Source organism: Gobio gobio (assembly GCF_949357685.1).
Source record: "Gobio gobio genome assembly, chromosome: 9".
NCBI lineage: Eukaryota > Metazoa > Chordata > Actinopteri > Cypriniformes > Gobionidae > Gobio > Gobio gobio.
In genome coordinates this window covers 27,160,325-27,174,961 of record NC_137115.1, presented here as the reverse complement: position 1 = coordinate 27,174,961, position 14,637 = coordinate 27,160,325, and the positions used below count along the sequence as shown (strand labels likewise).

The following is a 14,637-nucleotide window of genomic DNA, read 5'->3' as shown; positions in this document are numbered from 1 at the left end:
AATTTGACCCCCTATTCTAAAGTGAAAGTTTTATCCTCATTAATTAGGGCACTTATTGAGTTATCACTAAACATTTAGCTGTTTGTGACTTCTGCTGCAAACTCGGTTCAAAGGATTACGTTAAACAAAACTTCACTTTAAACTCTAAAATGAATAACAATTCTGTAATCATTTAACCATTATTTATCATGTAATACTTATTGTGTACCGTGGACACAATGACTAGAAAGTACACCAAAACGCAACATAAATTCACAAAATACACCAATTTAATTTGTTCCCTGTAATCCACATATTTAGAACCCATATGATGATCTTTATCCAGCGATCTTCATCTTCATGTTCAACAGCGACCGTAAACAAAGCCCGCGCACGTTATGAATTCAAAAAACTCGCTTTACGGCAGTGATATCAAACGCTCATTGGCTCTCGCCTGCTTCGTCACAGATTGCGACATGCCGTGTTTTAGTGTTTGAATGAGAAACGCGCGCGCCTTCAAATAGTGGAGTGAAGCTTAAATTAAATAACTTAAATTCTCTATATCGCCAGAGAGGACTCCGACTGCAACACATCGTCATTTGGACTACCATTGGTACCGCTTTTGACATTTTCACAATAAAGAAATTATTGTGATTACACTTTTGTTATGTTTTTTCTTCATAAGTTCACCCTAACGTTACATACTTTTAAGAAATGTTTATATGTAGGTTTCGAGGTTTGAGTGAGATTAGTGGCTCAACATATAATTGTAATGCTATATTGTTACTAAAATTTAAATTTTCCAAAACATTTCTGCTCATTAAGTTGTATTGTAATTTTTTATTCTCTGTTTGTTATGTTTGGGTTTAGGGATATAACATGTATCTATAAAATGGTAAAAGGGGAATTGTACATCTTTTTTCATGATATAAAATATACTTTTCATTTTTTTTCTTCTGTAATACATAATATGTTTGATTCAATGTTAACCTTACCTTAAACCATTTATACAAATATACAACAAAAGTATGTTTTGTGTCCGTAAAAGCTGGTTATTCTGGTCAATAAACTTAAATATCACTGAATAAGTGCCATAATTAATGAGGATTAAACTTTCACTTTAGAATAGGGGGTCAAATTGCCTTTATTAGTACTGTATTAATGGTAGTTAGGCTTAATTATTGGCTTATTCTGGTTAATAAACTTAAATATCACTGAATAAGTGCCATAATTAATGAGGATTAAACTTTCACTTTAGAATAGGGGGTCAAATTGCCTTTATTAGTACTGTATTAATGGTAGTTAGGCTTAATTATTGGCTTATTCTGGTTAATAAACTTAAATATCACTGAATAAGTGCCATAATTAATGAGGATTAAACTTTCACTTTAGAATAGGGGGTCAAATTGCCTTTATTAGTACTGTATTAATGGTAGTTAGGCTTAATTATTTGCTTATTCTTGTTAATAAACTTAAATATCACTGAATAAGTGCCATAATTAATGAGTATTAAACTTTCACTTCAGAATAGGGGCTCAAATTGTCTTTATTACACTATTTTAGCAATTTATAACGGCAAAATCACATAATTACTAGCTTATTGTTCCGTTAACTTAACAGAATATACAGACATATAATTACATATCTACAGAAAAATAATATATGGCTTATTAAGTTGTAAATAATGTCTAATATGCCCTTACTGTAATGTTAAGTTAATCATTAATAACTATTGTGTCCGCGCTTAACTAATGCATAATTGTGAACAAGCAAATCATTAATTACTAGTTTAACTAATGCATAATTACGGACCCTTTAAATGTAAAGTTAATCATTAATTACTAATGTGTTCGTGCTTAACTAATGCTTAGTTGTGCACAAGTTAACCCTTAATTAATGCTTAACGAATGCATTATTCTGAACCCTTAAAATAAAGTGTTACCATAATTGGATATTATAAAATATTTATATTATTTTTTCATGGTATGCAAAGAAATGTAATAGAAAATAATAATAAAAATGTCAGGGATGATATTAAACATTTATTCATTTTAAAGCATCACGCACAAAGCATATTTTATGTTCTTGTTGAATATACAGTATATTGGAGAAAACAACTGTCTTAAATTTTAAACATAAAATTGTTGCATGGTACAACTTGGACCTACAGTATATTTAATAATTAGAACATGACTTCATAGTATTGGCAATCTGAAAGTTTGTGTCACATCAGGAATAAATAAAAAAAATAAACACTTTTAGATGATTGGTTTGATGAGGTGACATTTGTAAGTAGCTAAGGTAAGCTAACATTCATAATTATACATCATTTATTTAGTTAAGCATTTTCAATCTATATTCCAATGTTTATTTATTCAGTAAAATATATAACATTCTGGATGAATAATACAGAATTTAAAAAATATAGGCTACAATCATAATTCAAAAGCAAACCTTTTTGATGAAGCAAAAGCTTCATTCAAATTTACACGATTGTTCCCATGTTTATTGATTTTTTATTTTTTTCATTATTTACCCATCATGTGTTTCTTTGTGTTTTGTTCTGGCTTGAGTAAAATAATGTAACATTTTGGAGCAAATATGCAAAGCAGCAAACCAAAACTTGAAGCTAAAATAGCAAATATCTCTACGGCTACAGTAAATTTTCCAGGAGAACTGACATAAGCTGGGATAAATGTAATCCATACAGCACAGAATATGAGCATGCTGAATGTGATGAATTTGGCTTCATTGAAATTATCTGGCAATTTTCGAGCCAGAAAAGCCAGAATGAAGCACAAGCCAGCCAGTAGGCCAATATAACCCAGCACAGCCCAGAAACCAAAATCTGAACCTAAATTGCATTCTAAAATTATTCTCTCTTGGTAATAATTCATGTTCATATATGGGAAAGGAGGGGATATTGTTAACCAAAGCACACAAATTATAATCTGTAATAGAGTGAAGGTAATGACACTGAGTCTTTGCTGCAAGGGTCCAAACCATCTCATGACATTACTTCCTGGAAGTGTAGCCCTGAAGGCCATTAACACAACAATTGTTTTCCCTAGAACGCAAGAGATACAGAGGACAAAGGTGATGCCAAATGCTGTGTGACGCAACATACAGGACCACTCAGTGGGCCGACCAATGAAAGTAAGTGAACAGAGGAAACACAGAGTCAATGAGAAGAGCAGCAGGAAGCTCAGCTCTGAGTTATTGGCTTTTACTATGGGGGTGTCCTTATGTACAAAGAAAACTACAGCAATACCTAATGTAAAAGAAACGCCCAGTAAAGTAAACACTACTAGAATAATTCCCATTACATCTTCAAAGGATAAGTATTCCACAAGTTTTGGGACACATGAATCTCTCCATTTATTTGACCAAAATTCAGCAGGGCACTTGAGACACATCACAGAATCTGAGGAAGAAGTGTGAATATAAAAAAAAATATATTTTAGAGTGTACACTACTGTTTGTTGTTGTGCATTTCTAATCTTGTACCATACCTGTCTCATTACTTATTTCTCCTTCTGCACACTGAATACAGTCATAACAGCAGAAAGGTTTTCCTTTTTTCACAGCCTTCCTAGTGCCCATGGGACAGCTCTCACTGCACACAGACACAGGCACCTGTAAAACATGAAAATTTGTACCACAAAAAATGTGATTCTTCAAATCTATAGGTCTGCTTACAAGAATTACCTGGAGTTGATTGTTGGCCCACATTATGCTGATGTTGTTAAATGAAAGCTGAAATCCTGGTTCTAAAGAGGCATCATAGAAACCCACTTTAACAAACTCTGTTGTTCCATCCTCCCCCTGCTGCCAGTTCAAGAGATCATACCTTGCTGCAGGATCTCCATTTTTATCAAAGAACACCTTTTCACCAGTTTTCGTGTAGAAGCTCACTTCCCTCAGGGCATTAAGTACCTGTAAAAGCAAAACATGTACTTAAGTAAATGAATGAGTGCAACCGACATGACCGTTTCCATACAACTCATGCTACCTGCCATGTCTTGTTGACTTTCTCCAGGCATCTACTTTGGTTTGTGTCTAATTTTGAACAACTGATTATGTTGTTCAGAGCATGAGCAACAGCATAAACTGCCTTGTAAACATTATTGGCAATTTGTAATCCTGTAACATCTGTGTACTGGTTCTGCACATTGTCCAAACTTTCATTGCCTGTGCACAAGCTTCTGCTTCCAACAGTTTGTTTGGAGGGAAGTTTACAATGGAATACTGTTTCCCACAACTCTTTATACAGATATATGCCGGAAAATGGGTTAAGTTTAATCAAAAATTCCCTTAGGCCACTTATTTCAGATTTTGGGATGGCAAAGCCCATGGAACCTCTAAGAATTTGTTGCCATTTACCAGTAGCAATGTTCATATCAGAGATCCATGATTCACTACCAATCCACTGTAGACCAGTAATATTGTGTTGAGCTATTTCCCCTAGAAGAATTTCCATGTCTGAGTAGGAAACAAAAGCAACAATCACTTTTGTGCTTGATTTTTTTACAATGTCCACGATTCTCAAAATGTCCTCCCTGGGATCAGTCCTGAAGAATGCTTCTGAAAATTCCACACAGACTCCAAATTCTGTGGCAGCTTGGATAAAAGTGTTCATGCCATTATTTCCATAGTCATTATCACTGCAAAGAGCCCCCACCCAGGTCCAACCAAAATATTTGACCAGTTTGGCCAGTGCTCGGCTCTGGTAATAATCACTGGGAATAGTCCTGAAGAAGGAGGTATGTTTCTTTTTGTCACTAAGGCAGGCGCATGTTGCAAAATGACTAATCTGTGGGGGAATTTTTTTTATTATAATTTTTTTTTAGAATTTTAGAATTTGTGATTTATTAGTAGGATTTTTGTTTTGTTTTACATTATTACATAAGTCAATGTTTTGTTAAAGCTTTAAATAATCATACGCAAGATACAGCAACTTACCACAGGTAAATGCAGAGGTCCAACAGTGGAAGAGATGGCAATAGTTGGAGTAGAGGAGGTTTCTGCAATGATAGCTTGGACTGTGTTAGGTCTCTGACAGGACAACTGAGAGGCATTTACACCATTAACTAATGATAGAGAGGCTCTGAGAGCCATTTCTATGGAGCCACATGAATCATAGACTTTGTAACCCAGACTGACACCAGGAAGAATATCAGCTCTGTTGTTGATTTCTTCAATGGCAAATACCATTGTCTGTGCATTTTGAAATTCTCTGAGGCTCAAACTATACAGAAAGAAAATAAATCAAATTATTAAATAAATGACAATAAAAAAGCACAAGGTTAAGACAGGTATAAGTATATAAATACCTATACAAGCACACAGGTTAAGGTATCCTATCATTCATTCATTGTACTTTTTAACATCTGTCAAAATGTGTCCTTATCCACTCACCTCTTGCATTTTGGCAGCCCTGGTTTTGATGTGAAAGTAGGCATTGTTTCCTCCCAACTGTTGTGGAAGGAAAAGATGCCCCCAATTATCACATCCCCATCTTTTCTAAGCTGAGGAGTGTCAGGAGTCCCCCATAACTTGCATGGAGGGTCAGCTGCTCTCACTAGCGTAAACAGAAGCCATGTGTGTAAGAACCCCATTCTAAACCCTTAACAGGCAGCTAAACCTCTGGTTCTGTCTTATATAACAGCTGTAAGGGTCTCCATCCACTGAAAACCATTTTTGTGGGTGTTGCTAACTGAATTGCGTATTTTCTGGCTTTAAATTTAGCCAATGAGAAAACAATTGCATACATATTTATTATTCGCATTAGATTCCTATGGTAAATACACTTAAAACATGTAAACTGAACTTAAATGTAACATGTATGCTCTGTAATGTTCTGTTTTAATTTAGTTTTCTCTCTGTTGGCTCTGTTACCATTTGCCTGTTCATCTTAGTTCCCTTAGTTACTAATTACATTCACTTGTCAGCCATTTGTGCCCTCATTATTTCCCTTTGTATTTAAACCCTTAGTTATCTCTGTTTTCATTTTGGATTTATTAAATGACTGTTTGTTTTGTACTCTTTTATCTTCATATATTAATTACAGCCAGCATTTGTGACAGTAAACAGATTACAATACATTTTCATACAAACAAATAAAATTGGTTGATTTAAATTATATATATATATATATATATATATATATATATATATATATATATATATATATATATATATATATATATATATATATATATATATATATATATATATATATATATATATAAATAAAATGGAGCCCATATTCTCCAGTAGTGACGTTAAAGGGATAGTTCACCCAAAAATGAAAATTCTGTCATCATTTACTCACCCTTAAGTTGTTCCAAACCTGTATGAGTTTCTTTGTTCTGCTGAACACAGAAGAAGATATTTAGAAGAATGTTTGTAACCAAGCCGATAGAGCAACTATTGACTACCATAGTAGGAAAAGAAATACTATGGTAGTCAATAGTTGCTCTCTCTGCTTTGTTACAAACATTCTTCTAAATATCTTCTTTTGTGTTCAGCAGAACAAAGAAACTCATACAGCTTTGGAACAACTTGAGGGGGAGTAAATGATGACAGAATTTTCATTTTTGGGTGAACTATCCCTTTAAATCTAGTGTAAGAATTGTGAAAAGTGTTTTAAAGTTTTGTAGTCATCATAAAATGTAGCCATATGTGTCCTAATTATGAACAAAGTCATACACTGTAAAAAAAAAAATTCAGGTCTCCAATTGAAAATCTTCTAGTGACTGATCACATCTAAATTTTTCAGTTGGCCAAATTGAATTTCTGTGAATTGATGCAATTTAATTAACAGAAATTCAATTTGGCCAACTAAAAAATTTAGATGTTATCAGTTAATTTTTTTTTACAGTGTACTAATGAAATCACACTTAACAAGCAGCAAACATCAGATGTATAAGGTGTATCGGATATCTTGTTTTTGCAAGATTTTTGCAAATTCAGTATTGCAAGATTAAAAGACCCAGGAATAAAATTATGTAAAATGAAATAGCTTTATAGGAGAAATAACTAGAGATAGATTAATAGATTAAACAACATAAAATACAATCGAAATGTCAGTGTCAGCCTATACATCTGAGCACAATTTGCTGTACATTTTGCTGTTTGATATGATGCAATGATCAGAATTGGATTAATTAATTTAAAACACAACATGATAAACTCATGAAAAGAATAATATTGTTTCAAATGTTTATTACCACATAATGTGTTATGTTTCAATAGCTTAATATTTACAATAATAATAATACAGTCTGCTTCACACTGTATCCAGGGTGGGATTAATTACTTCAGCAATTGGGCACATGCCTAACGGCACAATGTCCAGGGGTGGGCAACATGCAGGGCTACATAACTGTTTTCAAATAGTGTAATCTTAAATCATCCCTTTTGGTTATGCTGTTAACTCCTTTGTGGTTATGATGTCTTTAGTATTTTTTTGTTGTTGGGTTGCTATGTAAGATAAACTTGACATTAAAGTAGAATAATTAGGCCTACATATAATATATTAAAATATTATATATTAATATATTTATTAATATATAAATATTAATTTATTAAGGTAATATATTAATTAACATATTAAGTTAAATTATTATTATTATTATTATTATTAGTAGTAGTAGTAGCAGTAATTTGGGCAAATTGCTCAAGGCTGGTCATGTAAGTGCAACATTGGCAGCCTCCATCAGGGGGCGACCTGCTCTATGTTAAATGAAAAGCTTGTTTATCAAAAGCAGGGGTCTTCAACTTTTTTCTATTAGGTGATAAAGACAGAGCTGGGGACCCCCTATACAAAATGTGTCAAACAGAGCTACCTATTTAGCATACGGCCTTCAATATTAATAGACACCAACCATATAATAGTTATATTATGTTAAGACAGATTAGACGAACCATTGTCTGTATATTACTTTGCATTGTTAAAATTAAGATTTATGATTAAATAACAAGCATACATGTTGCGATGAAAATTCTTTAGTCATTCACAGTTGTTCTAAATTATTTTAATGGATTTGCAGAGTGGTACATTTTAATTTTACTGGTCAGATGAACAATTAAAATGTACTTGAACTTTAGCTTCAAGTTTACTAAAACTTCACATTTTAATGTTACTGTGTGATGTAAAGTTAAAAATCCAATCACTGGGCATCTGGGATTAGTGAGTGTGCTTTAGTAAAGTGCAGATGTAACGTGTAAACAACGGCTCCACCATAAAAAGAATAGCAATGTACAGTGAGACTTTTAAGATTATTTACAAGTAATTTCTTTCACAAATAATTGGAATGGAATTTAAAAAAAATATATTGATACAAATATTTTATCTATTAACTCTTTCCCCACCATTGTCAGAAATTTCAGTCATTTATGAGACAACGCTTCCCCACCATTGACGGAATTTTCTGGCTTTCCGTGTTTTCACTGTTATATGGTAGGGGGCATTAGCATCTTCACAAAGATAACTGAATCTTCTGATCAAAACACAGGAAAGAAGAATCCGAAACAAGCAATGGCATATGTAAGCATATGCAAAATAACACAATCATCTACATCAAACTAGCCTGGCTCTGCCCTGCTACGTATTTCCGCTCAATTTAAATTTTCCTTCAGTACCCCATCTGGAACTGCGGTACAATCTTAGGTTTTCTCCAAACAAATTTTTACCGGTCCAATCAGCGAATAGAGGGAGTGACTGAGAACGATGACGTTGATGTCGTGCGCTAGTTTGAGTTGTAGTTCAGTAATGGTGGCAGAGAAAAGATGCGAGCGAAGCCATTCATTCCGTTGTGGCACCGCTGCCGAATATCCAGAAGTTAAAGCCGGAGCAAGAACAATCTTTGCAGAGTTTTTTTGGTGGCCATGATGTTGTGTCCCGGGAAAAGTTTGATTTTCCAGCTCGCTCCGTTAGTGGTGAAGGAGTTGGCTGAAGCCCCGGTAATTGTTTTGCATGCGGTTGGAAGGTATTGTCATCATTTACAGGTGACAATCTCCCACCAACCGTGTAAAAATCCCCGGCCGAATTACCTACTGTTTTTGACAAACACCAAGGTCGTGTGGTAATTTAATTGCTCTCCGAATCCACATCTCTGAGTTTTCAAGAATATATCACTTCAAAATTCACTGTTTATATCCTTTTTGAATCCACTGCAGAGCACCGTAAGGTTGCACTTCGCTGAAATTTGGATGCATTTCTAGACTTGTATTTCTTTAAATGCTGGCAAGTATTTTCAAGAGCAATATATTTCATCACCGCTCAAAAAATAAAAGAAAGAAAAGCACGTAAACATTTGAATTGGGCTGTTATTTACGGCAGCATTTATTCTGATCATACCAAGCATATGATATTTTATTTACAGTAAACAATCATGTTCTGGACCACGTGAGCAGCGCGTTCCAGATCACAAAACTCTCCCCTCCACCGTGAATAAATCACAATCCGAATGTACAAGGTTTTATCACTGAGGTGGCTGCACTTTTTTTTTTTACGGACTTCCATGTGAGAAATAAAGGCGAACGGCGCATGACATACATCACGACCAAACGTTAGCGATTGGTTATGGCAGATCCAGAGTGACTCTTGGTCATTGTGTTTTTCTCAAAATCTTGCTTTTTGAATTAAACTTACCCACATTCAAGTGCTGATAAAAATTTGAATGCATTAAGCTAGAATAAAATTTTTTTGTTTGTTTGTTTGTTTGTTTAAAATATGGCAATACCTGCCAGAGGAATCTTAGAAAGAACTGGGCAGTCTTATCAAGCTCCTCTCCAAAAGAGGCTTCCCCTTTACCAAAAGAGATGTCCAGGGAATTACATTTAATAATTATGCAAAGGCCAATAATATCAAAGGCTTTTCTGAAGTAAAAGGCACAGCTGGGTATTACTGGTCTCAAATTATTTTGAAACAGAATTCAAACCTCAGCATCAGGAAACTAGAGGCCCTTTCAGCAGCAAGAGCAGCAGCGCTGAACCCTAGTGTGGTAGGAAATTGGTTTCAACAGTATGGAGACCTGCTGGAGGAACTTGCTCCATCACAGGTTCCATCACATCTTTGGAATTCCGATGAATCTGGCCTGCAAGACGCTATAAAGGGCATATCATAGGCACTCGAAAAACTGCGTACCATATGCACGCCAAAACTCATTTTGGCATATACATTCCACGACATTGCACACTCATACTATTGATAAGCATTCTCATGTGATCGTGTTGGTTTTGCTCTACCCGTGTGGTTGGGGAGGTGGGTAACACTGCATGAAAAAAGGTGTATCCGGACCAGGATACTCCTGTATACACTGCTGAAATTCGGAAGAATCCAGGAGTATACTGGCCGGATAGGTCAAATTCCATGGATCCGTATATGTCCGTATTCATCCGAAATGGTACCAAATCGGATGTATGTTGTGGCCGTATACTCCCATGCTACAGCCATTTGTTGCCATGGCAAATAATCCCATCAAGTTTTTCCCAGGAGACATTTTCACACCTCTAAACAGCTTTGCCTTCCATCCCCTATTGGTCCTTCATCTCAAACTGGATTGGTTGTTTTTTTTTAAACCACTCCCAAAACCCAGACTGCTATTGGAGGACAGGGCGCATTGAAAACCCAGTCAAGTGACTTTATTGGTTACTTCTAAGGCTAAGGGTGGGCTAGGTTTTGTAGCATAGGGACTTGATTGGTTATAGGCCAGCTATGCAGATTTTGCTCATTAATATATAATATATATATATATATTTATAAAAAATAATCCCCTCTCCCTCCCAAAAGAAAAATACACACAAAACAATTTGAGAAAGTCTGAAATATTTATTAAAAAGGTATAAAAAAAAAAAAAACTTTCTTAACAGCATTATAAATGAACATTAAAACAATGGTGAAACAAAAACAAGTGAACTAAATGTATTTAAAAGGGATGAAAATGTAAAGGAACAAATGTAAAAATATAAACAGTCCAAAGAACATAAATATACGTTAAAATGAATTGGTAAAGAAACAAAAAGGGAAAAAAAATGAACAAAATGCATTTAAAAGATAGAGATGTAAAGGAATAAAATACACAGTGAACATAAAAAGGAAAAGAATAAATATACAACTTAAACAATATAAAATGAGAACAATAAATTTATAAGACAAAAAAAGTGTATATAAAATATATTAAAATACATATAAATATTCCAAGTAAACAATATAACCAAATAAAAAGAACAAAGAGCATTATAAACATACATTAAAATTAATGGGGGAAAAGATAAGTGAACAAAATGTTTCTAAAGGAAGGCGACGTAAAAGGAACAATAGAAAACGTGGAGATCAAAAGCAACATGGACATCTAAAAAGGAACAAACATACAAAGTATACAATATAAAACGAGACAAAGAAATCTATAAATTAAAAAGTGTATATAAAATATATGTAAATACTCTATATATGGGAACCAATAAAAGTATAAGTATATAAACATAGGAATAAAGAAAATATAAAATGGAACAATTGAATATTAAAATTATAATTATAAAAGAATTGTGACCAACTCTAACACAATGTTGTTTGAGTTTTGAACATTTTTTCAAACTGCCGTGATGGGCTGGTGATGTGACACGTAGTGTGGGTCAGTCTAGTCTGGTTTGTAGTAGCTAGCCTAACCATCCACACTGGCCTTCCATCAACAACAGCATCATCTTCATCTTCATCAGGTCTATAGTTGCGGTCTTCCACAGGTTCTGTGTTGGTTTGTGCAACCCTGGACCTGGTCTCCAGCAACTGCAAAACATGACAGTGAATTAACCACTAAAACTCAGAGAGGAGTATAGTAACATTCTGGGGGGGGAAAGCTTAACCGGTTTCTTAACTTACCTGTCTCTTTCTCTGACGGTTCTGTGTGATGTTCTTCATAGTGTTTCTTTTCTGGGCCTTTTCAGACTGAGCCAAAGAATACTTCCTCAGCAAAGTCTCACAAAATAAAATACATCTTGCGACCTGCCAAATAATACATTAATAATATATAGTTAATGCCAATAAAAGTAAAACAATTCAATTAAAATGTATTTGTATAGCGCTTTTCACAATACATATTCAGGGTTTTTCCTGGGTCAAAAATGGTCTTCGGTGGTGGCTGACAGACATGGTCATCTATACACACACATACGCACAGAAAAAAAAAATACCCTACCCACTTGATCTGCAAGCGCAATACTGACAATAAATTTGAAATAAATTCAAAAAAAGTTTGTAACTTTTGCTTATTTTGATACCTTGATGTTTGTTTTTGTTCCTCATTTTTACACTATTTACTGATAATTGTTTTGGTATATAATCATATCAATATTAAAAAAATAGTATTAAAAAAATGAACAAATAGCCTAATTTTCTGCCATATACAATTTTCTGCCATATACAATCAGCTAGCTAACAACAAATTTGTTCTGGGTTCACCTCACTCCAGTCTAAACTAAATGATTTTAGGCTATTTATTTTACTACACATTGTCCACATAAATAAGCTGAAAGACTGTTGATAATTAAAAATAATTCTTACTATCCACTCTTGCTAAAGTGGGTAAGCACACTTGTGTTCTCATTTCAGGTGTTGTTCTGAGTAAATTATTAAACAAATTCGTTAGTTCAGTGTTGGACAGATCAGTTCTAACCAGTCGTTAAAATGATTCGGTTCAAAGGAGTCATAATGTGGCGAATCGGACATTAGCAGACGCGTTGTGTGTGAATCCCGTCTGTTAGAACATCGCGAAAGATTTGTCAACACACAGAAAACACTTCATAACCGGATAGGATTTGTTTCCTGTTTATTGAAAGTATGCTTTATGTCAGCTGGTCAGAGAATCAGTCAATGTTTTTTGAGCGCATTTCACACCCAGCGGTAATTAAAGGAAGACGTCTGATAGCGCCACGTCTGATAGCGTCACGTGCAACATGGATTCGGCCTTCCGACCTTTTGATTTTGATTAACGTAAAATGTGAAACATTAGAAAGCTAAGAATGCTTATTTTGAAGACAGAGAGAGTGCGAGCGAGGGATGAGCTCACTGGTCATTCTCTCTGTCACTCAGTTAACGCAAGCGCAGCAGTTATCTGTTCTACATCACTCATAAATCACAATAACTCAACAAATAAGGCTTTGGCGGGACAAAAATTTGTTTTGGCGGCCGGCAAAAAATTTTCAATGTAGAAAAAACCCTGATATTGTTTCAAAGCAACTTCACAGAAAACGCATGCGTCTACATTACAGAAAAAAACAGAGAATATTAAAATAATGACAACATTTTTAAGATTACCTTTTACACATTCAGGGTCAACATCTGTAAAAGTTCTTCAGGATCATGGATCCAAAACTTCTGGATCATGAGGGGGGAAGAAACATGCACACACACAAATGAATATTAATTTGTTTGATAAAACATTAATATTAATTATCAACTTACGGACATGGACTTGCAAAACATACTCACCAGGCCCATACAAAAACTTTACAGTAGATCCAAAATCCTGGTTTGCCTATAATTCTTCAGAGTCTAAGGATGGTGGTTTCCTGTCCTCTCTGCTGAATGAGTACATGATCTCAGATTACTCATTCCAAAGCTCTGTTACATTTTATGACAAGCTTGATCTTAAAACTAGCTGACAGTAGGGATGGGCATTATGACCATATAATTATACATACATGAGAAATTTTATTTTACAATAACGATATCACAATATATATATATATATTTTGATGGATATTTTATTAAAATGCTACAGAATAATACTGCTTTAAAAGTCTTCACTGTATGATATTCAATTAATTAATATCACTTGATTCTAAAAGAAGCAGAAGGTCTTCTCTATTCTTTTGTTTTATTAAAATTATGACAAAGCTGCAGCCCCTTTAAGAACTGATGCACATAATGACGCATCCGGGTTTCCCCACGTTAACTTGAACTGTTTAACTTACTTAAGACATAACTGACTGTTTAAATCAAGTGAATACCTCACATGACAAGGTTTCTGAGATAATTGTGTGCATTTTACAGAAAGATAATTGATTTCAGGATCGCATGCTGTCTGAGAGAGGCTTATTTTAACACATGCATGTCCCGTTCATTATTCTACATTCATGCATGTTTCCTTGTCAAAATGTCAAAAAGTTTTAGTACAGTCAGTGCTGCGTTATATACGCTATATTCCCATTCCGCAATATAAAACGGTAATGTTAACGTTTACAGCAAAATCACTAACAATAGTCAGTATCATCAGATCGCCATAACACCCAGCCCTAGCTTAACAGTATTACAACAAAACACAGAAACAGAATATGTAAGTTAATCACGATTAGCATATGACTTTAATGCACTAACGTTATATCTTGATAAGCAGTAGAAAAAATATAAAGGGATTTACGTTACCTTCTGCCGTCTGCTGTCCGCCATTGAAACCTTAGTCTGTTCGTATTCATGTTTTTTCGTTCTCAGTCGACATCCCACAATCAAAATTCGTCCAAAATAAGATTTTAACAGGTTTAAAATGATCCATGCAATGCCATTAATGGACAGAAGAAGCCGTCCTGTTGAAGATTAGACGCCGCGATCGCGTCGCGTCCCCGCGAGCCACGAGCAACGACAACGGGTGTATAATT

The 14,637-nt window shown here is 34.4% G+C and overlaps 2 protein-coding genes across 2 annotated transcripts in view; both read right to left on the bottom strand.

Moving 5' to 3' along the window:
- Window positions 1-14,637, bottom strand: part of LOC307131996 (extracellular calcium-sensing receptor-like) — a gene marked incomplete at both ends in the record, with an annotated part of 48,237 nt that overhangs the window by 16,188 nt on the left and 17,412 nt on the right. The gene's annotated exons all lie outside the window — the stretch shown is intronic.
- olfce1p (olfactory receptor C family, e1) lies at window positions 2,508-5,597 on the bottom strand (the record flags this gene model as incomplete). The annotated part of the gene is made up of 6 exons (XM_079824946.1): window positions 2,508-3,403; window positions 3,492-3,615; window positions 3,688-3,915; window positions 3,992-4,792; window positions 4,942-5,227; window positions 5,398-5,597. 6 exons carry the CDS (start codon window positions 5,595-5,597, stop codon window positions 2,508-2,510), a joined length of 2,535 nt encoding a protein of 844 aa, XP_079681072.1.